We start from the raw sequence: 26,298 nt of genomic DNA on the forward strand, positions 1-26,298 counted from the left end.
ATGGACCTTGAGATGAGATTGGCGGTTGTTCTCGCCCACTGAGAGGGAAACAGTCCTGGATGGTTTCCCTCACAGTGGATGAGCTGAAAGCGTTCTTAGAATATCATCCAAGGTTTCTTCTTCTTTGCTAATCGAGTTTGAACATTCCGGCCACGTGTCTGAACAACAGCGCTACACAGGAAGCTAAATCTCATCCGGTGTGGAAACATTTCTCCACAGGCCGGGCGCGAACTTTCACCAGGCGTTGGACTCTCGTCGCGGAGATCTTCGTCTCCTTCTCTGGTCGAGAAGTGTTTTCGTCCTTCCTTCTGTTTCCACTGTTGCTCCCACCATTTGGTCTCTGACTGCCCCCTCCTCCTCCCGGCTACCTCGTATCGATGTCGGGGATGAGAGCAGTGTGAAGTCAGACCCGCGGCAAGCGGCAGTCACGCGTCTCGGTGCCCGTCAGCGCCTGCGTCACCTCTACGCAGAAGCGGAGACCCTGCTGGAGATGAGACGTGTGTGTGATCAATCCTCTGTGCTTCCCCATGTCACCCCCCCACAGTGATTTCCTTATTTATCCCCACTAGATAGATAGCTTCATTTAACCCATCGCAGATGGTCCCGAAGCCACCGTTACCCAGACACAGAATTTGGTGATGAAGTCACAAAACATGGATGTGGGTGTGAAGGAAATGGACAAAACGTGATTAGGTGCCCTCTACAGTGCCCATCCAGTGGACAGAACCCTTTCTGTTCCGGTGCCCTTTTTAATCTTTCCACTTTCCACTGCTGTTTTTGTGTCAAACTAACCAGATTTTGTGTCTTTTTATCAGGTCGATGGAGATCAATAGGTCGGCCCACGGTGTCTTTAACTTCCAATCCTACTTCGTGCCGACGTTCAGAGCATCGACAGCACGACAGGAAATGAAGAGGACCTAACCCCTACTTTCTGGGGCGTCTTAAACACATTCCTTTTCAATTTTAGCAGGACAGTGTGACCACTGGAGGCCACACACACACTCATAGAGCTAATATTGTATTAACTTTTTTTTTTTTAATTACTATTATTATGGATCAAATGACTTTTGTAATGTGAAAGGGTTTGCTTGTAGCGGTGACTCCAGCTGGCTCTGCACTTTTCTCATGTTCCAGCGTCTTTTGAACACTGTCACACCTCACTCATCAGTCTCATTCCTGAGTGCTGTTTTCAGCTGAAATGTTCCAGTATAAACCCCCCTATTCACTGCCTGGCTAGTTAACATCGAGCTGTCCAACACAGTGGAGCATCTGGCAGCTGGGGAGCCAGATGTTTCTCTTAGGAATCGGTAGCGAGCTCGAAACGGACGCGTGTCCAACAGGTGACCGGAAAAATGACGCCAAATGAACGCTCGTGTTCCATTTTCCAAACTTAATCAAGGACAAAAACAGAATAGTCTGGGAATGCAGTGATCACATTATGTCAAGTACAGAAAAACGCTTTCAGAGATATTTTTTCCTATTGCTCTGAAGAAGCGACGTGCGCGTCACTGGGTGCCTGTGTGAGACTTCTGGCCGCCCGGGGCGTCAAATCTGCAGGATGAGCCTTTGGTCCGAGAGTCAAAGCCCCAGTGGGATTCAGAGCTGCTGGAGGCTGACGGGAGCTGAGCGACCTGCTGTCAGACGTGAAAAATAAGACAAATTCCTCACTCATCTTTACGTTGTGTGTGACACATTTGACACACACACTCTCACCCCCTGATGACCTTCACGAATCCAAAGTTTTTCTCCGTGTAGTTTGTAACCAACAAGGAGTGCACTCAGAATTCATATTGAGGTGATGAGAAAGCTCTGGAATAGTCCTTTACAGTTACCGACCAGTCAGGATGAGGAGGAGCACTGTGGCTCCTTCCCCTGGTTATTATGGGATTTTTGCCTCTAGTAATTATCTGCCAGATAGCTGGGCCACTCCTTTCTGCTTCACCCGGACTAAAGAAAGCCGTTCTTGTTTTTGTGTCCCCTCCCTGAGTCAGCGGGCTATTTGCAGTAACAGGGAGTATTCGGTGGGACGTTTCCTCTTTTTAATACAGCGTCACAGTTGGTAACACGTTTGATTTTCTTGGCTATCAAGGTGAAAAGTATGCCAAGGCGGTAGAGACGAACATTTGAAGTGAGGTGTGCCGGACTGCTGTAATAGTGAGCTGCAGAAGAATACACCCAGCATTGTACCACAGCACTGAGTGTAACATGATAAAGAAAGAAACCACTTCTCTGAGGTGTGTGTGTGTGTGTGTGTGTGTGTGTGTGTGTGTGAGAGAGAGAGAGAGAGAGAGAGAGCAAATATCTGTATGTGTATAGATCACATTTGAATCGGTGTACATATGGTAGGAGTACAGTATGTACAGTATATTTTGTCGTATTACATAAAAAGAATGATTAATAGAAGTTAGAAATCGTTTAGCTCTACTACATTCGCTTAGTAATTAGTCATTTGAAAGTGTTTGACAGCTCTTCTTAATATAGTAGTATGTGATAAGTTTCCTTAGTTACCCAGCATTAGAACTTCAGAGGTAAGGTAAGGTTGGGAAACAGGTTATTTAATATTTGTATAATAATCCGCCCACGCTGAAGTTGGGTATATTGCTCAGCCGAAGAATGATTTTCACTTTTCATTTTCGCTCCCCATGCTTTTATTTTGGAAGTCTCCTCGAAAATGTTTACACGCCTTAATGTTCCAAAACACTATCTTTCCCGTGCTGTCCATTGCCGCACCACCTCTATTCATCCTAGGCCTGAACACTCTCGTTTTGGTCCCTGTCTCTTTAAGGCCCTCCTCCCCAAAAAAAGCTCAGTCTGCTCTGATTGGTCAGCTCTCACAGGCCTGAGCAGGCACCGCCCACTGTGTTTCTGCATCAGTTTTTGCATCCCTGGTCATGCTTTGGGGGCGTGGCTTAGGGCGGGAACTTGATAGTTGTGACATCACAGCCTTACAGGGGCCCTGATGGCTGGTTAAAGGCAGTTTCTGAATACATTCTGACACTTTCATAGTATTTATATAGCAGCTAGACGGTCTTTATAATGACGTGGGTGTCTCAATCTGCAGTATGGGCCCTTTAACTACCCCATGTCAACAAGTCATGGAGTACCCGAAGTGTTCTTTTTACTGTCAGCTTCTAGCCTTGTGTTGCCTGCCTTCTCATTAAAGCTGAAAAAGGCTGTAAAACCTGACAGAATATTTTACAGTCTTCTTTTATTGTTGGTGCAATTTTTGTATGATGTGCAAAATGGAGGTTGCTGAGATTTAAACTGACACAATACGCTGCCGATGAAAGCCACATGAACCCCTGCCTGCAAATGAGCTTCGCAAGCACGATCTTAAACTGCACGGAGACAATCTCCAGATGGCCGGAGTGTCCGCCACTATGTAAATCTGACATTTGATGGTCCGCCTGAGGGCGTCCATGTCCATCACAATGGTTATTATTCAAACCCTGCACCAAACATATTGACTCATTAAGAGAAAACTGTCGGGATATATCTTGGTTTTTAATTACAAGTGCACAGCTGGTCACATACATAAAGAAAAAAAAAACATTACATTTCAACAAATGCAGTATCTTCTACTGTAGATGCCTTTGGGATCTGTACCGTATCATACACACTGTAGTATACTGTTCTCAAATTACAGCCATGAGGAACATGCCCGCACTGTGACATGTCAGGATGGACCTTTTGGTGTAGGTGTAGAGAAAATGGGCCAAAAATATTCACTTCTACTCTTTGAAATGTTCTGAACCTGTGCTTTGGTTCCCATGAGGGGGAGATCTTGAAGAAAACATCCTGGACTAACACTACAGAACATTTAATGTCAACAGAACACCGTGGACTCCATTACAGGGCTCGTTTGACGGACAGCCGTTGACGACTGTGGAGATTTTCCTTGGGTAGCGATGTGAGAAGTACAGTGTGTTATCTTTGATCTAATAGTAGCTCTCTGATCTTATTTTTCTCTGACCACCGCTGGCAGAACAGTTACACAACACAATATCCCCCTACAGACAGAGAGGAACGGAGAGGAAACTACGATTCTTCGCGTTCGACATCAATAAATTGCTCGGATTCTTCGCATGCTAAACAGGACAGCTTGCATGCATCGTTGTCAGACTGCCATCTGGCTTATTTATTAAATCAAAGCGAGTTAGGGGAGAGGATAAGCGAGAACCTCACCAGTTTAATGATTCATCATCTCACCAGTGTCCAGGATTATTTTTGATCGAATGTTTGGGTGAGAAATCCTCCTTTAAGGCTCCCATGCTGAAGTGACAACATCGTGAACCTCTCCCAGAGCGTCCTTTTTAATGGAAAATGACCAGAGAATAAGTAAAGAGTACGTTCCACACTACATCTGTCACATTTCGTCCATTTCAGAGCCGACAATTTACATGAGAAAAATTACATTTCCTGTGTCATCCGGCGGTGGCGCGGCTCTTCCCTAGCTGCTGATCTTGGTCAGCATCTTGTTGATGGCCTGTTTGACGTGCGTGGTGGAGCTGCGGCGTCGGGCCTTGCCCTGCACGGCCTTGCGGCGCCTCACCTCGCGGCACAGCTCGTGGAAGGCCTCGGCGACGGCGCCGCCCTCGTTGGCGCACGCCGAACATTCGTAGAAAGCGCACGCCATTTCGGCCGCCAGGCGCTCCCCTTCCTCTGTGCCGACCTGCCGGATGTGGTCCAGATCGGACTTGTTGCCCACGAGGACGAGGGGCACGTTTTTGGGCTTCTTCACCTCCTCTAGGAGGCTTCGGAGCGGCCCCACCTCCTCAAAGCTTCCCCGGTCTGTGATGTCGTACACGATGACGAATCCGTCGCCCCAGCGCATGTGGCCCTCCTTCTGCTGGACGTCCTCCTGAGGTGGAGACACAAAATTTGGTGATGAAGTCACAAAACGTGGATGTGGGTGTGAAGGAAATGGACAAAACGTGATTAAGTGCCCTCTACAGTGCCCATCCAGTGGACAGAACCCTTTCTGTTCCGGTGCCCTTTTTAATCTTTCCACTTTCCACTGCTGTTTTTGTGTCAAACTAACCAGATCTTGACCACATTATTGCTGCTGTATAAAAGAAAATGCATTTATTCAGTTAGAACAGTAAAGAATCGACTCGTAGTTTTGTTGATCTACAGTTACTACCGAGCATTGACCCAGTACCAATCTCAACATCCAGCTGCATCAGAACTTATTATGTTCTGTGTTGGCCGTTTGCAGTATATACAGCACATCTAGTTTCTTTATGAAGAGGCATTTGTGTCTCCGGACTCTTTGTCTCTGCTCTCTCCCACACCTTCTTCAACCAGCCATTTAATCCTGCAGCCATCTGAGGAAAGTAAACACTCAAGCATGTGCCCCTAATTCGATCATGCCGAAGCAGAAACAGTCTGCTCAGTCAAGAAAGGACATAACTGGTCGTGTGGCAGACTTTAAATCTCAACCTGTCTGCAGGGAGGCACACAGATCCTCATCTCATAGTTATTGATAGAGGGAGGCTTAAAAAAAAAGCCAGAAAGTTAGACGTTTGTTTACCTGGCCAACTTTTGAACCTGGGATTTATGAGCCACGGAGACGACTCCACCTCCACAAATCACGATAGCGTCGGCACAATGATTCGGTGGAGTCGGAATCAGGAGGGGCCGTGTCTGCACGGACCTCATCCTGATGCCAGCTGAAAATAGACTACAAAGTAATGAGAGAGACATGACTTGGCTCAAGTGTCGCTGGGGAAATCAGCCGCCGGCAGAACACCTACGCAGCACTGCAGCGTATTTATCTTCAGCCAGAGGTCTTACGCAAGCTCTCCCTCATGACCAGGACCCTGCAAAGCTCCTGTCAGATTGCAAATAATCAGCAGAAAGTGCCATTCAGTTGGTACTGTATGTACTCCCGCTAAAGAGGGTCTTTCCAAAATAACTGTCAGATACCTCCTGGAAAAGGCAGCGAGGTGATACGTGAGCATTCAGTTTCAACTGCCATAAAAAGTGGATTCAGCTCTTTAACTGTAAATGCTGAAGTCTATCAAACGCGCAGTGTGTCATTTCTGCTGCTATGAAAACAAAATACACGAGTAGGGCGGGATCATGGGAATTGTTGTTTTCATTGTTTAACAACCATCGTTGCTCATGAAAACTGCCATCGTGGTTACGACGAGGAGATGTTTCGAAGATGTATCCACGTTACTTGTTCACCAACACCCTTCCTGAGTTACAGCGACCAAACAAAATACAGTGTCAGCTTGAGTAAAAGGACACATTTCTCTGGGTTTGAACATTGGTATTCTTTTTACTGGGATCAACTGAATACTTTTAAATCTTACACATAAATATAAATTATTAGAAATAAGCACACGAGGTGTTGTTATAGGTGTTTTTTGCTCTTGGTTTTGTAAACACTTCCCATGTTTGATGTGATGATCCCGACTTCTTTGGGATGCACCAAACGTTTGGTGGAAAAACTATTCAATAAGAAATTACTCCACTGATTTAGCATTTCATCGTGACTCTGTTGGCCAGTTTAAGAAAGGACGCAGCAGACATCACCTTCTTTTATTTTACACTTTTATTTTCCTCAAGGGCGCCTACGTTACCCACAATGCAGGAGATTGGGGTTTTAAAGGCTAATGTGGGTTATTTTCATTTTCAGGTTGCAGTCTACAGCCGTAACTGACGATGAGTCAAGTGACAACCCATGTCAGAAAAACAGACACCTGTCACACTAGATTCTCCTCACTGGAATTAAGCAGAGCTACAGGCAAATGATCAAACTCAGTTTTTCACGTAACCACACAGTGCATCAGGCAAATAAATGTGCCACAACTTTGCACACAAGTTGCCATTTGAAAAGTCTTTATCTGTAATACATTGTGTGGAAATATGAAGATTTGCGAAAAGTAATTTCACACACAGAGGACGGTCACTCTGAGTGTTACTCAGCTGGCGTGTTTTGAGGCTCTGGTGGGAGCGTTCTGTTTCCTGAGTCAGAATCAGCTGACTCAGACGGTCTGCATTACAAACCAGCGGGCATAGAGTTTGAATCACAGGCATTTAGCAGACAGGGGTCCCCTCTAACTGTTCTGTGAGCTCATTTTAATTCACCCCATCACATTTCTCTGGAGGCACCGGATTTAAGCATCAGTTATGTTTGCAGACACTTCAGTTTGTTCATACACTTACAGTCCTCTAATGGTAGAAATGAAACCCCTTGTCAAATGAAGGAGGTGAGTTGAAGACAGTGGTAAGGAGCTCGGATCTTTATGTTTCTGTTTGAGTCCTCAAATGAAAACGTTTGTCTCACCTGCCCTGCAGTGTCCAGAATCTCCATGGTGACAACCTCATCGTCAATGTTGGCTTGATGGCGGTATGTTGATTCTGTGCGACACAAAAGACAAGAGTTCATTCGTTTCTTTAAAAAAAAATTCTTTGCACGAATGAAGCGTCTCATCGCTTCACTCGCAGTTTCTTTACTATTGACCAGAGGAGAAGGATAAAAATATGTCTTTGTTCTCTGACGGGCAAAGCCTTTGTGTTAGCTAATAGCTACGGGCCCTGATGTCAAGGAATAAAACTATTTATTGCACATGGAGTTGTATCTAACTCTGCTCTTTGAGGCGGCACTTTGGAAGGATACAGAGATTGTTGTAAGTATTTATGAACATTAAATCTCTGCAAGTCGACAATAAAAGAAATTGACTAAAAGTCGAAAGTAGCTGGTAATGGTGTTTCATCATCTTCAAGTACCACATAAGAGAAGGCTGATGACATCGAGATAAACACAGCAATCTTAACTTCACAAAAAGGTTTCTAAGCTCCTTTAAGTGATTTTTTGCCATTATCTAAATGTAAATGCGCTTCACGGGAGAGGGAAATACGTTTTCGGACTGAGCTCGGACATAGCGAGCAATTAAACTCCTTGAATGATCAGCTGTTTCCACTCCAAGGAAAGTAGAAGATGAAGAAGCAGTTTTCTTTTTTCCTACAGCTGACAAACAACTGTTTTTTTTCCCCACTTCATGACCTTTACTTTTTCTGCTCTTCGTCTTGTTTATTACAGTCATGCATACTACAGCCTTCAACTTTTGATGAAACTACGCTTTGTGTTTTGTTAATTCACGACAAACCAGCTGATGGAAATGTGCCTTCATTCAGCACAATTTCCAAAGTTAACTTAAAGTTTGTTTAATGCGCTGTAAAATGTAAAAAGTTGACATTCCTTTTTTTTTTTTTTTTAAGTCAGCAAACAGACTACCTCAGAATTACCAAATAAGTCAACCCAAAAGTCACTTTGTCAGGCTTTACAGTGCAGACTGATGGAAACAGCTTGTAGGGCTTCAATGTAAGACAGTAGGATCCATTAATGTGATTGGATATTACTAATCAGCTGGTAGATTATACATCAATAAACTGAGCAGCTAAAGTAAGTATGACTTGTTTAAATTCACAGTTATTGGGGCACCCCAGTAGTTCTGTTGACGGGGCATGTGCAACATGTACCGAGGCTGTGTCCTCGCCACAATGATCCAGGTCTGCATATCAGCATCCGCACTCTCTTTCTGTCATCCTGTTTCCTGTCACTTTTACTATTAAATAAACCATGAAAGGACAAAAAAATGATTTCCAAAAGTTCAGTTTGTTCACAATAAATAAACAATGAGAATCAAATTTGTGACCACGCTGCAATTTTCTAGACCTTTCTAGGTCGGCTGCACCGCCGCCTTGTCCATTAAGTACTGCTGCCTGGTTTGATACAGTGACCTGTCAAAGAAGCATTTTCAAAAACAAGGAGACATGCTGGCTTCTCCTTGGCTCAGACAGGCGTTTTTAAAAAGGACATCATGTTTCACTTTTCCTGACTTCCTTTTCCATTCGATCATCACCTACCAGCGCTTCAGGTTATTTCAGCAGGTTTTTGGACCAGGAAGGATCTGCCTTTGTGATGGCTGACTCCCGCACTGACCTAAGCCTCACCTCTAGCTAGTCTGAAAAGCTTCTAATTCCTGGCACAGGAACACAGGTGTGAACTGTGACCGTGACCTTTCATTCCACCGGCACAGGAGTTATCTGCCTGAATTGCCCCCCCCCCCTTGTAAAAACCCCATCTGTGTAAACACCTTGCAGAGAGCACTGAAGCCTCTGAAACCCTCCTTGTAGAGAGAGATCCTGCTGGATTTTGCAGTTATCTCAACCAAAGAGCTTCAGCCAGCGCTGGCTCAAAGCTTTTTGGCTTTGTGACTATAGCCATACAATTTCTCTGAGGTAGTGACTCATGCCTTGTCTACTCGAAAATGTCTTGATGCATCGTTCTCTCATGAAGGTGGGACATAAGAAAGCTTAGTAAGTCAAGAAATCAATATTTCAAAAGAATCACCAGACACCAGAATTTCTACATCCCTTTTACCTTTCTCTGCCCAGCATATATTTAAAAATTCATGCTGAGGGGGTTTTACACATTGTATGCAGAGTGAAATTATCAGGATTAACTATTAATACTAATCCTACTTCTACTTCTTTATGACTCTATAACAAAATAGAGCTTTGAGGGTAACATTGCCTCCATAGATCTGGACGTCTATGATTTTAGCGTTTTTATCTAACCGGGAACTGATTCTGTTTCGAGACAAAGTAAACTTATTAGCAAGCTAACTATCGTAAAGTGAGACGACATCTTTGTTTTGTTGACACATATATAGATAGGGTTGGTCAATTATTCCAGAAGCATCTTTTGTTATATTTGTATAACACTCAAACAGCAATCAATAAATCAAATGCTCTGACAAATAAATCCAATTACTATGGCTGGCGCTACAGGCTAGGCAGACAGCTATTAGTGAGCCGGTGGCACAAGAATGGCAAAGAAGTGCAGCCCATATGTGGAGGGCCATGGCAGCCACAACAGCCTCTCTTAGCGGCTCACGTTAGCACAAAGCAAACAGCCCTTGAGCCAAAGAAAAGAGCCATGGCAGCCACAACAGCCTCCCTTAGCGGCTAACGTTAGCACAAAGGAAACAGCCCTTGAGCCAAAGAAAAGAGCCATGGCAGCCTCAATAGCCTCCCTTAGTGGCTAACGTTAGCACAAAGCAAACAGGCCTTGAGCCAAAGAACATAACCACGGCAGCCACAACAGCCTCGTTCAGCAACTTAAGTTGGCACAAAGCACACAACCCCTGATCCAAGCTAACCCAGCTAGCACAAAGCACACATCTATAGCAGTAAAACTGTCACACCTTTTTAGCCTTTTTGGAACGAGGTACATTTATGATGGCTCTCTTGCTTGTGTTTACATGATTGTGGTAATCTGGCATTCGACCAAGTTGTTTGTCGTTAGATTAAAGATGCGAAGAGAGCTCTATGAATTTAGCAAACTAGCCACTCACACATCTTCCTGCTGGCCAATGAAATATCACACTTGGCTTTTGCAATATTTATGTTATAAGGCCACCATCAAAACACAAAGTTTTAAGTTTAAATCTTCAAAATGAGCATGTGTGATCAAACTAAATGGGCTAATGACAAACTCTGCATTCATCTGAAAACTTTGACTTACTTTTTATTAAAATTGTACGACTGGTACCAGCTGTGTGCAAATAGCTTAGTGAGAAGTTCAAAAACTCAACCCACAAACAATGACGCTAAAGACCTGTCAGAAAGATGTTCAGATTGTCACTGACAAGAGCTTGTTGCTCCTTGTCTCTCCAAATCCACCCAGCTGTGTCCCAGGTGCGCTCGGCTGTCCGGGGGGATATACTGCGTCCTGTGACGTAAAAGAAATGTCACAGAGAGCCAGAGGCAGAAGTCAACCTGTGATTTATAGCAGCTTGGCTGGAGGCATGAGGAGCATCTGTGGGGGGGGACCAGAGTCTCACACAGCAGCCCTTGGGACAGCCTATTTCAGGAGTCATCACTCTGTCAGCTGCAAACAGCAGCCGATCAGTCCACGTCCACCCCTCTGTGTATTAGTTGCTAAATGCACTGACGGGGGGCAGGGCCGGGATGATTTAAAGAGCCCCACCATCCCATCTAAAAGTCTTGGAGGGAAACAAAAGCAGTAATTTTCGTGGCAGCGAGCAATTCATCCCTCATAATTCAAACCCCCTCAGTGCCTGAAGGCTGCTTTGGCGGAAAGTAGACAGAGAAAGTGTCACGCCTAGCAGAACTCAATACATGCAGCCCTACACCGCCCTTGCAACCAGAAGAAAACTGTTAACAGCGCTTATTTTTTCCAAAACATTCATACCAGAAACTCCCTCTGCGCTATGTAGCACAATATCAAGCACAGTTGCTATTGTGATGCCAGTAGAAGCAGCTCAGAGTTGAAAGGAAATGAGATGCTGTGCTGAATGGTGCAGGGACGGAAAAAGTAATAATGTCATATTGAGGCTATCTACATTGTGAGCAGCTGCTGTGCCTCACGGAGCTGGAACCGGTCACATCTCGTGATTGTGCGCACACGGGCAGCATCCGCCAGTACCGGCCCGAAACACGCACGTAGAAAGTCGGCAGATGATTTAGTACCGTGTAACCGTGACTCATCCATTGTCATGTCTTTTTTGCATCATTCATCATGATGCAGGAACACAGCATGATGCCACGGTTTGGTGATTCACGCCAAATGGGTTAGACTTCAGAGAGTGCAACAAACAAGTTGAATCACAGCGTTTACCACATCGTCTCCCTTTTTCTGCTGACGGCATCAGTGAAGTGAACCACAGGTGTCTGATGGCTGTGTTCTCATGTGGACGAGCTCCCGTCACTGGAGCCACGACATTTCAATTTAGTCTCTGAGGCGCCTGTTAATTCTACCCTCTGTAACCTGACAAACTGCATCGTGGAAGTCCAGGCTCCGAACCAGCTCCCTCGAATTGAGCTGTGACAAACCAGAAATCATCGTCATGGGTCCCTCTCCAAAACTCTCGGTCTACAACCGAAGCATCATCTTCCAACGAACCCTCTGCTTCCGTCAACATGTCAAGCACATCACCACAACAGCCTTCTTTTCCACCTCAAAAACATCGCCCGTCTCCGTCCATCTGTCTTCTTGTTAGTGGTAAACTCTCATCCACAGATTCATTACTTTCAGACTGGAGTGACCTCTCTGGTACATCCTCCAGAATCCTCAAGAAACTCAAACATCTGTTTTGGTTTTTTTTTTTATTTCTGTCTGTCTGGCCACTCACTGTTTTCTATTTAAGAAAAGATCCAAATCCAAGTACGTCACCAATCAGCAAGTGGTTGTGCACAGTGCATTCTGGTTGTTGTTGGTTTTCTACCATTTGAGCAAAATGGAATGCTACTCCCCCTTTTCTCAGTTTTCCATTTACCAATTTGAAAAATATTTGTTTCTTTCAGCTGCATAGACAGCCCAAATTTATGGAAAGACCCTCTTTCTAAAGGTAAAATAATACTTTAAGTACTCTAACACACAATCTAGATGTAACAGGTGTTTTTAATGAAAGCAGTGTTTCTCACAAATAGACTTTACTTGTCCCAAATCATTAAGGTGTGTTTAAAGAACAGTTCTGGCCATGTCAATGACTGCAGGTCAGGTTTTTTGAGTTGAATGGAAGTTTTAAAAGTTAACTTTACTTTTAAAATGTAAGAAAAAGATTTCCTCAAAGTAAAGCAGACTATCACATTTAAATTTGAATTACATTAAACATTATTTGTAAAATTTACTTCCTCGATTTTGAATGACTGTCAGATTTTCTATATATCCACCTTGCTTTTTTTGTGAAGCAGCAGCAGCAGCAGCGTCCATGTTCTTCATTGTTCTTCATTGTTTTCCTTCAGCAATCCAGGAGGAACTTCACCTTTACTTGAGCAAGCTGATGTGCTTGTGTATGCTTGTCATAGGCAGTGTACAAAACACATCTGCTCAGGCACACGCAGGACAAGCTGGAGCAATGGTGTGCAAAGCACAGCTGGAAATGTGCAGACCAGCTAAATCTGGCATGTACTTTTGTCGAAATGAAATTCTGCATATCCATGCACTCAAAGGACTACACTTCCCTGCAGGGCCTGGGGACACCAGCGATTCCTCATGGTAGAAAAGAACATCTGAGCTCTTTTATGACCCTGGTCAAAGTAAATAGGCAGATACTCGATGGAGATGAACGGCGAGCCGTAGACGCTGGAAGGCATAATGAGATAGATGAAGTGCCGCCCACGTTCGGGCAATAATCCTCTGTTTCTAAGACCAACGCACTGCACACACACCACCCACCTGTGTGATGTGCCCATAATAGGGTCATAATAACTTGCCAACCACTTCACGGGTAATTTCAGCCGGGCAGCCTGATTGGTCACAGACACCATCCAACAGCACCGTTATTCCCATTATGCACCTCAAGCTGTGCTTTGTTGGTTGTGATGCTGACTCTTGTGGTAACCAAAGAGGCCGTTATTGCTCTTTTTCGGCTTTCTGCTTCTTTTTTTAAGCTAAATCAAGTAATACTTGAGGTTTGTCCTGCACACGTGTTGAATGAAGCTGGTACACACGATAACAATGTGCTACAAAGCTGTCCAGGGTGTAAGTGTTCTGCTAATAGCAGGTCTTGCCCTTATATATTCATCTATGCCAAACCAAAACAAGCAATTCAATACCCGGGATAAAAGAAAATGTTGCCGCCCTCGCAGCTACAAGTAGGACAACAATCTCCCAGTGATGTGGAAAAAGAGGACATAATGACTTTATGATCATGAAGAGGTGATTTATTAAAAAGAATAGGTGGTGGTCTATATGTTGCCAGTGATTGCACTCTGCTGAGCTGCTGCGCCTCATATCACCAAATATAAGACATGGTGAGAGAGAGAAAGCACTATGTGGGCAATCTAGATGCACTGATCAGCCGTGTACAGCCAGGAAATGAAAAGCACTATATCGAGAAGAAGTGATGTCTTTACGCCTCATAATTACAGTGCAGGGAATTGGCCAATTCTGTGGTATGCACCGATGATGGCAGGGGAACAAAGTCTTATGCTTTCATTCTGGTTGCATCACATTGACTTCTGTTTTGAAGGGACCAAAGGTCGTGAATTCACTGCACGAATAAAGGCTTAATTTCTCATTAGTAAGATTGATCTTTTCGTTGCAATAAAATGTTCTGCTAGGAAGCTTTTGTGTCCTGAGAATGATGTGGACTCCACTTGACTCACCTACACAAACACATTTGCAGAAGGGGGGGGGGGGGGGTACTTGGTCTGGTCACATGTGTATACTAAGTATTAAGCCTATATGCTAGCCTGTGGTTAGCTTACCTTTGCATGAAACTTGAAGCAAGGGAAAACAGCTTGCCTGGTGCTATCCAGTGGTTAAAGAAAAAAAAAAGCCTCCATTTAAAGGCTCAAGAATCTTAATCTTTGCTTTACGAATGTGTAATAAACTTAAATGTGAAGCTTGATGAGGAATTGTGTGCTTAAACATTAGCACCAAAGCAGGGACTTTACGCTGCCTGTAAATTCCTGAGTTCCATGTCAATCACGTGACGATCAGCATCAGCAGCTGAGGTTTAGTGGTGGCATCGAGGGACGGAACCGGATGTTCGGCGCCTCAACAGGAGGTTAGCTTAGCTGATTTAGCATCTGTTATGAGAACTGGAGAGTGTAATTCATAAAGAACAAAGTTTGGCACTGAATGCTTTTATCAATAAAAAAGATGTTTTCACTCTGTCACGAACAAACCATCTGTGTGAAGGTCATATTGATAGCATTTTACGTAGATAAATGATCATTTGAAAAAAACTTTATCTTCAGAGCTTGTAGAAAGGTGCAGAATAATAATGATGATCTATTTTCCTAAAAAACATTATTATGTTTTTACGTTGCATAAGCTTCATGTAGTGTACGGGAACAAAAGTGGTATCTATCCTCTTGTCTCACTCTTGGCAAACAATTATTTCCCAAAATGTCAAACCAAAACTTCGCCTTTGACAAGGCTCTGAAAATGTTGCCCCGAAAAATGAATAATTGTGGTAGCAGTAGTGCAGTAGTTATAGAAAAGGAGGCAGTAGTGATGGTAATACCTGTAGTCATTCTGACAGTAGGAATCAAAACAGATATCTTACCAAGTGTTGGGTCGTACTCCCAGATGAAGCGTCTGGTCAGAAATCTCACCACCAAAGCTGAAGAGGACAACAGAAAAACAACACATTCAGAATCTGAGAACAGCACCAGAACAACCGAGCATGTTAGACGTCATAGTTCAAAGAATATACTGAACAGAATTTATTTAGAGATCCGGGCTTTTGTTCCACGGCATATTATTTGTGCCTTGAGTCAGTACATGAAGAGTGAAACTGAAGTGCACAGCCGTCAGTTAATAATGCTGCTGACTGTATCAGCCTGCAGGCCTGATATTCACCTCCACTGGCAACATGTCTACTTCAACAGCTCATCATCTGTGGATAACCATCAAGAGACCAAAAGAACCCAACCACCTTAGTACACTTCTCATCTAAATGCTAATAAAGACTTTGAACAGCCTTCAGGATGAAACATCTGCTCCTGCAGTTCATCATTAGCCGCTTCTATTATATGGGATAGTGAGTCCGCTCTTTACAGCTGTAGCCTTCATCACAACCAAAAGAAAGGAAAAACAAACATCCCCAGCAGGCCAGTGACTCACTCTCTTAATGGTTTACCATCAACAAGTAATCTGCTGCACGGAAATGTTGATCTCCATCATTCAGGCAGAATTAGGAGGCCATTACCTGTTTATCACGCAGAGCTACAAGCCAAACAGTCTGTGTGCTGGCTGTCAGAGTAAAAGCCCCTGAGAACACCAATTTGAAATGTGATGCAGGGGGTTTTTGAGGAAGGGCTGGAAACTTCAAAAATCCATTCGCCGATCATAGTGCGACACAAATCTGTGCTCGTACTTGGCTGTCTTTCCCGGCAGCTCTCAGCCTGTTTCATCCAGGCGCCAAGATCCAATCGTCTTTCTCATTCACTTTATCAGCAGGGCCACGCAAACCCTTCTCTGCTGCTTATTAAAATATTATCGCCCGCTGGTACTTCACATCTGAGCCCTACAGTGTCATCCAATTAAGACACTGAGCGTTTTGCTCCCCTTCACCCCCCGGGAAAGTCACTGCAGGGGGAGCGTGTCTCAGTTCTGCAGCCGTTTATCTGAACACTGCAGCCTTTTCTCCCTTTAGTCGGGTTAATGGGAACACACGATGGCACTGAGACTTAGAAGTCCTTCCAAAAGGATCAGGGAACAACCCTAATATTGAAACAGATGCAGCTATTTATTCATGTGTCTCCACATGTTGTAAATGTGAAGGGACAGCTCCACATTTGGGGAAATAAATGATTTCTTGCAAACGTGAGATGAGGATATTGACGCCGCTCCGGTGTCGTTGGAGCTAAATCTTGGAGGAAATTAGCTTAGCTTAGCATAAAGAATGAAAGTCAAGGGAAACGGCTAGCCTGGCTCTGCTGAAATTTAAAAAACTAGTGCATTGCCCGTAGGAAGCATGTATTCCTATAGAAAAGTGGGAGGTTAAGTAGCTTTTTCATGGATGGCCAAATGAGGCTGTGTTTGAAGGTGGGACGTCAGGGATATAATTGGCTGTTTTTGACTACTTTTGATTATACCATTATATGTCACCTTAAAAACTATTTACCTTGCCTTACTTGGTGTAATTATTTTTAGCAAAACCTCACATGTGTGACTGTACAGTTATTTTTTCATTTTAAGGTACTATATTAACACTATGGACCTAAAATCACAAAATAACATAAAATCAGAGTAGAAAAAGTTTGTTTTTTTACTGTGAAAACCACAAATACGTTTAATGAACCAATTGCATTAGTTATAATGCAAATATAAATTGTTGTTTACTAAACTGGTGCATAAGTTTTTGAAATTTACAAAGTTATGTGTAACTTTTTACATTTAAATGCAGGCAATGCCTCAGGCTCCTCAGCTCATTCCTGCCTGTTCCACATTCAGCCGTCTCCTCCTTGGTTTGCCTCACAACACGACTCCACTACTCACTAAACACACCACACCAAATACGACATAACACACTAACTATACACTCCAAACACGCTATATGTCACAAATCTCTCAACTCTCAAAACTCGCTATCTCTGTCGCCGTCTCCAACACATCACTGCTGCTGTCAATCATCCGCCGATGTCCCTCCCACATCTTCCTGTTCCTCAACAACCAAACGTGCTGCTTGGACACTTTTGTGACAAAAGCACATTTTTACTGTTTCTTCTTGCACCAGACATAAAGCAAACGTAACGGCAATGTTCGCGAAAAAGCGTGTTGGACATTATTTACCCTAAATCCAGTTTTGGACGTGCCGGTGCGCCCGCTCCGTCAACTCGGGAGGTGGGCCATGTGGGTCGGTTAGCGGCTAGCTTGTAGCTACACACAAACATCCACAGATTCCGATCCCACTTTGTTGACCGCACGTCTCCGGATCTCCTCAGACCCGAACAGACTCGGTCTGGACTTGTTTAATCTCATTACAATCCACAACAGTCAGTTTAGATGAACAGTACAGAATGGGACCGAACCGCCGGCAAAATCCAGGTCCAGCTCGCGCCGCTGCAGGTATAAATCCGCTTGTGACAAAAGCACATTTTTACTGTTTCTTCCTGCACCAGACATAAAGCAAACGTAACGGCAATGTTCGCGAAAAAGCGTGTTGGACATTATTTACCCTAAATCCGGTTTTGGACGTGCCAGTGCGTCCGCTCCGTCGACTCGGGCGGTGGGCCGTGTAGCTAGCGGCTGCTACACGGCTAGCGCTAGCTACACATGAACATCCACAGATTCCGATCCCACTTTGTTGTCCGCGCGTCTCCGGATCTCCTCAGACCCGAACAGACTTGGACTTGTTTAATCTCATTAATCCACAACAGTCAGTTTAGATGCACAGAACGGAACGGAACCGCCGACAAAATCCCGGTCCAGCTCGCGCCGCTGCAGGTATAAATCCGCTTGTTTTTTAAGGTATGTCGTGGGCTTGAGCTCTGCAGTGATTGGCTCTGGTGCGCACGTGGCCACGGTGTGCAGTGGTTGGCTCTGGTGCGCACGTGACTGTGGTGGCTCCGGTGGACAATGCTTGCAGAATTTGTAAAGCATTTATGAAATAATTTATTCACGCTATCATTGCAGTCCAAGCAAATGCTTAGTTGCACACCACTGAACCACGCAGCAGCCATGTTGAAAGTCTCGGGTCAGTCTGATCCTGATCCGCAGAGATATTTGAGGAACACACACACACACACACACACAGACAGACAGACAGACAGACAGACAGAGATTTCTTGCTTTTATAGAGAGATATGGCTATCGTCGTTATATTGTTTTTTCTCTACATAATGACAAAACAGGCTGAAACATACTGAAACAGCTGAGATGTTGGTAGGCAGATTTCCCCATATTTCCAAGGCTTATGCTAAGCTAGGCTAACTGCCTCTTTGGCTTTAGCTGCATAGATAGAGCACAGTGATATTCATATTATTTCACTCTCCAAATACATTTCTATGTCCGTGATCTGAAAAGAACACAGGTCTATCTAAAGTTTGCTGTCATTAGCCACTAAAGATTGTCTTGATTCAACAAGTTTGTCAGTAACGTTGCCTGAGAACATCGTGAATAAAAGGTATTTTCTGCATTTTAAGTGACATTGTTTAAATATGGGGTTAACGGACACACCCCTACACCTTTCCATGTGCAGATTTCGGAAAGGTGTAGAGGTAGGATGTTCCACCACCTGACGAGCATTTCTAAAGAATACTGGCCCTTTAAGCTACTGGTCCTAAAAGACCAAGTAAGGCTGCAGCAGCAAAAACTGCCCCAAATAAGGAAACCGTTGAATTTCTCATGAATTCAACATTAAATTTGTAAGAGGAAGAATTTGACACAGTCTCACTTCAACTTCCCAAAAGGCAAATGGGACACTGCGCCATCTGTAGACCTGAAGACTGCAAACAGAAGACTTCAACTGCTCTTTTTCTCCTCCTCTCCGTCGCGTTTTTGCCCTCACTTTTCAAACCTTAATTGAATAAAACACATTTTCCAGATATTTGCGGACCAGTGAGGGGAAACACTCTCTTTGCCTTTTATTAATTGCTTGCCAACAAAAAAACCAATAAGCCACGGCTTACTCTCGGCCGGCTTCACCGCGGGAGCTGTCATGTGCCTGAGTGACTCCCAATGGGCCTGAGCGGTCCACTTGAGTCCAGGCGCGTATCTGTGTCCCTGTGTCATCTTAGCGAGCCGCAGCCGTAGCAGAGACACTATGAGGAAACAGCTCTGCCTTTGAACCAGGAGAAAGAATAAAAAAAAAAACACATCCGTCTCGGGCCAGGCCTGTTTTCCGCTCATAATTGGCCACGACAAGGAGAGGAGAAAAAAAAACAACCTGATATGTTGGCCAGAGTGTCGCTGGCACGTCTCATTATGCTCCTAAAGGACTCAGGTCCAGCCTCAGGGCAGTGTTTGATGATGACTGAGCGCCTGCTGCTCAAATGCTTCAATTTGTCGTAAGATTCAAACATTTATTTGAATTTGCATCACTTTCTCTGTTTATCAGCACAAACCCGGCGAACAGATTCAATACAGCGTGTTCAGAGAGGGAGGTGCGGGTCGTTTGGTGTTGCCGCTCTATGAAAATGGCCTGCTGTAACCCTGTTTTGTTGATTCTGCTCCTCAGTAAATCACACATGCCTTTCAAACCCCTTAACACACTTAACGTGTTTTCAGGCAAAGGACGAGTCTGTCACGCAGCTTTCAATTACTCCCGGACTGCAGTTAAAAGCGGAGCGGCGGCTTATCATTTGTCATGCCGTTGGAGAAGGCAGACTGATGCGCGTGTCTCTTCTCCGGGGCCCATTCGCCGCTCCCGTCCTGCCTTGAATTTCCCACTGAGGTTATTTAGTGGCCTGGATTCCAGGTAGACAGAGCGACCAATGGGGTGTGAAGTCCGTTCCTCATTAGAGGTAACTGTATCTGCTGCTTTTCACTGCCACTCGAAGTAATGTACACACGGAAGAGAGGGGCCTTTGTTAATGTGCGTCAATATGGACATTGTGGCCCAGATTCACTAAAGGTTTGCTGAGGGAATAATGCGCGCCGTATCGCCCGAGCTGACCACACCACAAAGGCGGCCGATTCACTGGCTGTGTGCAGTGAGAGGAAAACTGATAACAGCGCTGGCTTAAAAAAAAACAACACAGTCTCACAGTCATGCATATTGCTGCTGTAGAAAACTCAAAGTTCAGTTTGTGATGTTGTCCTTTTATCAATTTAAACGGCCTCTGTGGAACTTCTGCGTTGTGCCGGATAACCACTGTTAAGTGCGCTGCTTAGCAAATTTTTCACCTCACGTTACAATCCACTCATGTGTAGATGACTAATTTGTCCTATAATTGGATTTGCATACATTGCTTGATGGTTAAGAACAAACCCAATGCCAAAGTCACTGAATCACAAAAGCTTCACTGAGCACCCTGCACAACTGTCTCTCTATAGTGCAAATGTCTCATTTGGATAGTTTGGCCTGGTACACAATGCCAATATTGTCAAAAGCTACATTATAAAGCGCACATGTAGAATATTTTTTGCAGCTACACAAAACTGCACTTTTGTGGCCACTTGGGTGCAACAAGCACACAACATTAACATAAAATCATGTTGTAGAGTTGTTATAGTGAACATGTTAGCACGCAGTTGCCTACGAACGCATCGGGCAAGTATGGAGAAACATTAGCATTTATGTGGAGTCATGCTTTCTGGCAACCCGCTGAATGTAAGTCTCAAATTGACTCTCCTGCTTTGGTCTCCACCACCTCCTCTGGGAAATATCTGTCTAAATGTTTCGTTCACCAGCGTGTCTCTCACATTGTCTGTCTGCCACTTGGCTCTAGGCAGGTAGTGTAGAATGGGTTCATCAGAGCTTTATAGCTCAAAACCTGAGGCTGATGAGAAGATTGTTCGGCTAAAACTAAAACAATGTGCTGAAAGAAGCTAAAAGTTTTATATTTGTACATATGTAGGGCATTTAGCAGACGCTTTTGTCCAAAGCAACTTACAGTAATTCATACAATCATAAACTGATTGCGGTGGCTGCCAACTTTCCGTTTGTAAAAGGAGAGATGTCTCGTTTCTCTTCTTTGTAAAGTTGTAGTCTCCCCCTTGCCCTCAAGTCCCCTTCCATGTGATTGTAAGTTTGACATGCTCGGTAGCATCTCGAACATTTTCAGATTTGGATGCGCCACGGCACCCCTGCATCTTTGCGGATACACTTCAGTGTTTAGGGAGCAGGTGTCAGTAGAGTATCGTCAAGGGGGCTGAGGAGAGACACTTCGACAAGCTGTACTGACAGGTCTCCTGTGACAACATGCACAAAGAATAGATTCACCTTGTCGTTATGACCAGTGGCGACATGGGCATAGCACGCTGGAGGAATGATGACATTATGGCGTCTTTCTGACAGAAAACATAATTTTTGTCGCGTGTTAAGGTTAAAGCTGAGGAGGAGCCTCGTGTGACTCCCCCAACGCGGCGGTGTTGTCTCCGATGCATTCAGCCTGCTACTTACGGCTATTTGAAAATTCCCCTGCCATGTTAACTGAAGCTGTCGCCCTGGAATATCTGGTATCTGGCCTGCTGACAAAATCAATAACCTGTCCCTGGAGATGGGCTTTTGTGTTTCTCACGTTCTCCAGTTAGAAGCTGTCTTTTCACAACTTCCCAACAAATACTGCAGATGACTAGAATAAATCGATCCGAGCAACGCCTTGTAGCGGAATGGCCACAGCGCACAACTTCGACTCCAGCTGGACGACCTCTGTCGTGCCCCTCTCTCTCCCGCCATTTCCTGTCTGCCCCTTTGCCTTACTCTGTCCAATAAAGGGAAGAAATGTCTTTAAAGAATGAAGAATGAATCTGACTTTCTAAAATTTCTCCGGCCCAGACTCTGATGCCAATCTGAGCGGATGGATGGAGGAGTTCAGGGTTTTTAGATTTATGTCAAACACATCAACCACAGGAGGTGTTTGCCAAAAGCCGCTTTTGTCCAAAGTGACCTAATCACATTAGCAGCAGAATGTTGGACTAATTGCAAACAAAGCAAGAGCAATTAGTGGTGCCCATGGCCCTGTTCTGAGCCGGCGCCGTGTTGCTCATTGAACAGTCTCTATTGATTCCCCACGGCCATCAGACGGACACCCACGGCTCTTTAGTTCCCTTCGGCCAAAAAAACACCTCTTTGCTGACGAGTGGAGCTCTCTCAGTGCTGTGCAGCTGCAGTCAAGTTTTGTAACTATTGTGTTCATGTCATGTCCACTCATGTCACATGGGCCAGCTGTGCAGATGAGACTGGACAGGAGAAGGTTAGACAGGGTCTGAGTGAAAAATCAGACAGCGGCAAGCGAGCAAAAGCATTTAATTGGGAAAAATACAGTTGATCTTTTCTGCCATACAAAAGCAAAACACAGTGGCAAAATATACGCTGTGTCAAAAACAAAAAGGACAGCGTTTTCAATTTGTAGTAATTATAAACCCAAACTAAGCTGGAGAGCTAGCTACATCCTACATCCAGCCTTTGCAAAAAAACAACATTTACATATAGATTATTTTAAGTTTTTATAAGTAATTGGAAAATACCAATTCTGATGAACTAACATGCCGATTTGTTTTAAAATTCCGGATGAATAAATTAAACCCAAGCTCCAGTCATGAAGCAGAATGTAACCTCAGCTAAACTCCTGCTAAAGCTAACATAGCTAGTTAGCAGATCTCAGTAGCTGCTACGTCAGTTTTTAACTTTGATTTGGTGTGGCAATAAGCCTTCTTTAAAGGTATGCTATGGAATAGTAGTTCAAAACATTCAAAATTAACTAAAAATGATCAACATGGAAGAAAAACAGTTTTGGTGGTAAGTCAAAGGCCTCAAGTTATAGTGTTGAAGAGGTTGTTGGCATGGAAGTTGGCATGATAACTAGCTAGCCCCAGGCCTGAAAAACCTATTTTTCTCTCAGCAATTCAAAGCTCCTGTGCAAGCAGTGTAAACACCAATGCTCCTCTGGTAGTCTGGCTAGCTGCACGGCTAACTGAGCTAACAAGCTAACAGTAGCTACAGTCATGAGTTATTAAAAAGAGTCAGCAGCAGTAGCAGCAGCTACTCTGGGTATATGCTGCCCCTGATGTTTGGAGTATGAATTCAAGGTAGCCAATTCTTACTGATTGCATCTTTAAACTCATATATATATCTAAGCAAAAATGTAAATATTAATTTAAATATAAAGACTAATTGTAGTTTAACAAACAGACAACTAGCAAATACACAGATACATAAGAAGACATTCTGTTTGTCTAGCCTCAACTATTATTAAGATATTGTTTTAGATTATGTTGTATAATAATAAACCTAAAAGGGCACAAATTAAGACAAACTGCATCAATAATAGGCACTTATCACAAACTGGGTCGTTTGAAAGTAAAATGAGTTCATTTCAAAATGAACAGGTAAAACATTCAAAATACTGCTATACTTAATACTTAAAATATGTTTTGTCTTTCTGTTAACGTTATTTGTTATCAGCTGCGAGCTGATCTCGAACTGGGCTGACTTTAAATGAATCAGAGGTCAAATGAAAGGCTCAAAAAAACACTACAGGCGAAAATAATTGGTGAGAGAAGTGCTGCTGTAATTGCTGCTCCCTGCCTTTTTTAGGGCAGTATTGACAAAAGACGGCATTTATTATGCAGCATACATGCATTCGATGCTCGCTCCATATTTGTTATCATATATTATTAATGTATCACTGAACGTTCCCTGACTTCATGATGAACTTCAACTCTATTAGGCTCATGAGAGCTCAGAATTATTAGGAATGCAAGAGATTTTAATAATTCATCACCGACATAAAAATCTCCTGGAAGACCTGATGAAAATAATCAGGAAAGATCCACTTCAGCGGGCCCTACGCAGAATTCAACCTTCTCTCCCATTTAGACCGACTGTGGTTTTGGCTCGTGCTGATTGATGTCATCAGACTTTGTTGTAACTCTGGCAGGAAAACACTGTTGTTCTCGTGTTTTAATGCGAATAGAGGAGAGGTGAATCATTAGCCAGACGGGCTGTTTCTGGGGTTTTTATTGCCTCTTTGACGCAGACACTCACCGGCCTGCTGCTGTGTTGGCGGAGGGGAAGCTTCAACTCACACACAAAGGACTGAGACCTTGAAATACGACGTTAACGGGAATCTTCCGCCATTACACCTATCATGCGCGCTGCAAAACAAAGTTGACATTCTTCTTCCGATAATATCAAGAAGTGCGACACTGCAAGACTCATTCCTAGTTTATGAAATACTATTTTTGTAGCAGGCCCTCATCACCCTAATCAATTTCCTCCACCCACTTATTACCGGAGATGTTGAGAGCAGGCTGCAAGCTTGCACCACTTTGAGCAGTGATTATTGATCTGTGATTTCCTGCTGGTCCACTCAGCTGTTAAAAGGGGAAACTGAGAAAATTAAGCCGACATTTCAGCCCTGTGGCTTTGCGGAGACGCTAAGCGTTAACCCTGAACATCAGCAGGGCTTAAAGTAACTCGCCTCCGCTGAGGGATAAGATGAGAATCAACGTGATGCGAGGGAATTAATAGACAAAAGGAAAGAAAAAAAGTCGAAGGAGTGCAGAAACTTCAAGGGAAAAGGATGAAAAATGGGACTGCTGTTTGCTGCTTTCCAGAGTTCACAAAGATTTATTTGACTTTTTAATAAAGTGGCAGACACAGAGCTGATTTAAAGTGCTCAGATGAGTCTGTTTTTACATTTTTCGCGGGTTATATCTTGCAAGATGAAGCAGACGGAAACTTGCTTCTCTTCTGTGCCGGTTCTTCACAGCAGAGAGGAGTGACAGCCCTGATGACAGAAACAGGCAAACAAATAAGCTACAAAAACACCCAAACCACTTCCTGAACAGGGGGTCAGGCCACTGTTCCCAGTCTCACAACCTTTCCCAGAGTTCCTTTTCACCACCAGTCTCTCTCTGGGGCACGTCTGCATCCCAAACCACTGACAGCAAGCCCCTTAAAAATATGTAACGGCAGTCGCAAAACTGTATTTCTTACTATAATGAAATGCGCGTGTCTGTCAAAAACGGACTTCTGGGAGTTCCTGCAGTGCCAGGGGAAATATTCAATCTCTGCCTCCTGCCAAGTATAAATGAGATCAAGTCAGACATCTTATCATCTCAGCCCCGTTCCAGATCAGATTACAGCTCGACAATCAGGCTCCTTGCATATTTATTCTAGGACTGAACCAATGCCCTATAAGAAAGGGATGTGGGAAGCCAGGAGTGAGCGGAGTAACAATAACACACAAGGCAACAGTAAACATGTCATCTCCCGTGAGTGATGGCCTCACCATCTGGGCCAATTGGGAACAAATATTTCACTTTGTGCTAGGGGGGCGTCAGGGAAATTCAGTGGTTTTGAGACCAAAAGTGGTTTTGAACAGTGAGATAAAGCAGACAAAGCAGTTCTGGCAAAAAAATAAATAAACATTTAACAAACCTTTGAATTGACCCCTTGGGTAGCGGACCATTTTTAGGAGCAGCATGTCATCATAGCTTAGCAATGGTAGCATTAGCAGAATTTTTCTTTTTTTTTTTTTTTTTGGGGGGCCATTCGAAAATCAAATCTCGACGGTAACGGGCTGGCTTCATGGAACACGTAACGTATGCGGACCATTTCACGAGCATATTATGAGCCTACACCGTTAGCAGTTAGCAGTCCTGTACAAGACTAGTAGCCTGCACATAGTATTTCCCCGGTGTGTGTAGAGTCTTGGATTTAAGGTAACATTAGCGGTTCTGATGCGCTGCGCTTCGGTAAACCCCAGCCAGTGCTACTCGAGATAGCATTATGTTTGCCGTCAGCATCAGGTAGTCGCCTACCTAAACTCCCTTTCTCTTGTAACATTAAAAGCCATAACATACTGTTTGAAAGTGTTAATGTACATTATTACATCATACTTGGACTACAATACCAGAACATGTATTCTTCATGCATAATCGGCTGGTGAGACTTTTAGCCTGGGACCTGCAGCCTTGGCCTAGCCTAACATCTTGCATGTAGCCATCAAGTGCATACTCAAGAATGGACTTAAGAGGGAGGTGGTCAAATGAGCCATCAGCTATTGTACTTTGTTGTGATTCTACAGCTCAGCTTCCAACCGATCGCACGTGATGTGAGTAATGGGCAACCTTGACGAACAATAACTTCTCTCGAGATATGAAACCAGCAACGCTTGAAGAAATCTCAT

General features: G+C 44.0%; 1 protein-coding gene across 2 annotated transcripts in view; it reads right to left on the reverse strand.

Moving 5' to 3' along the window:
* Nucleotides 1–3,483: 3,483 nt before the first annotated feature.
* Nucleotides 3,484–26,298, reverse strand: part of rerg (RAS-like, estrogen-regulated, growth inhibitor) — a 46,651-nt gene continuing 23,836 nt past the window's right edge. For both annotated transcript variants that reach the window (XM_030440813.1, XM_030440814.1), the window contains 3 exons: nt 15,060–15,116; nt 7,298–7,371; nt 3,484–4,861 (listed from right to left, as the gene is read on the reverse strand). In XM_030440813.1, coding sequence (XP_030296673.1) covers nt 4,451–4,861; nt 7,298–7,371; nt 15,060–15,116 — 542 coding nt within the window. In that variant the 3' untranslated portion in view covers nt 3,484–4,450. The remainder of the gene's footprint in view (nt 4,862–7,297; nt 7,372–15,059; nt 15,117–26,298) is intronic.

Source organism: Sparus aurata, chromosome 14 (genome assembly GCF_900880675.1).
Source record: "Sparus aurata chromosome 14, fSpaAur1.1, whole genome shotgun sequence".
Classification (NCBI taxonomy): domain Eukaryota; kingdom Metazoa; phylum Chordata; class Actinopteri; order Spariformes; family Sparidae; genus Sparus; species Sparus aurata.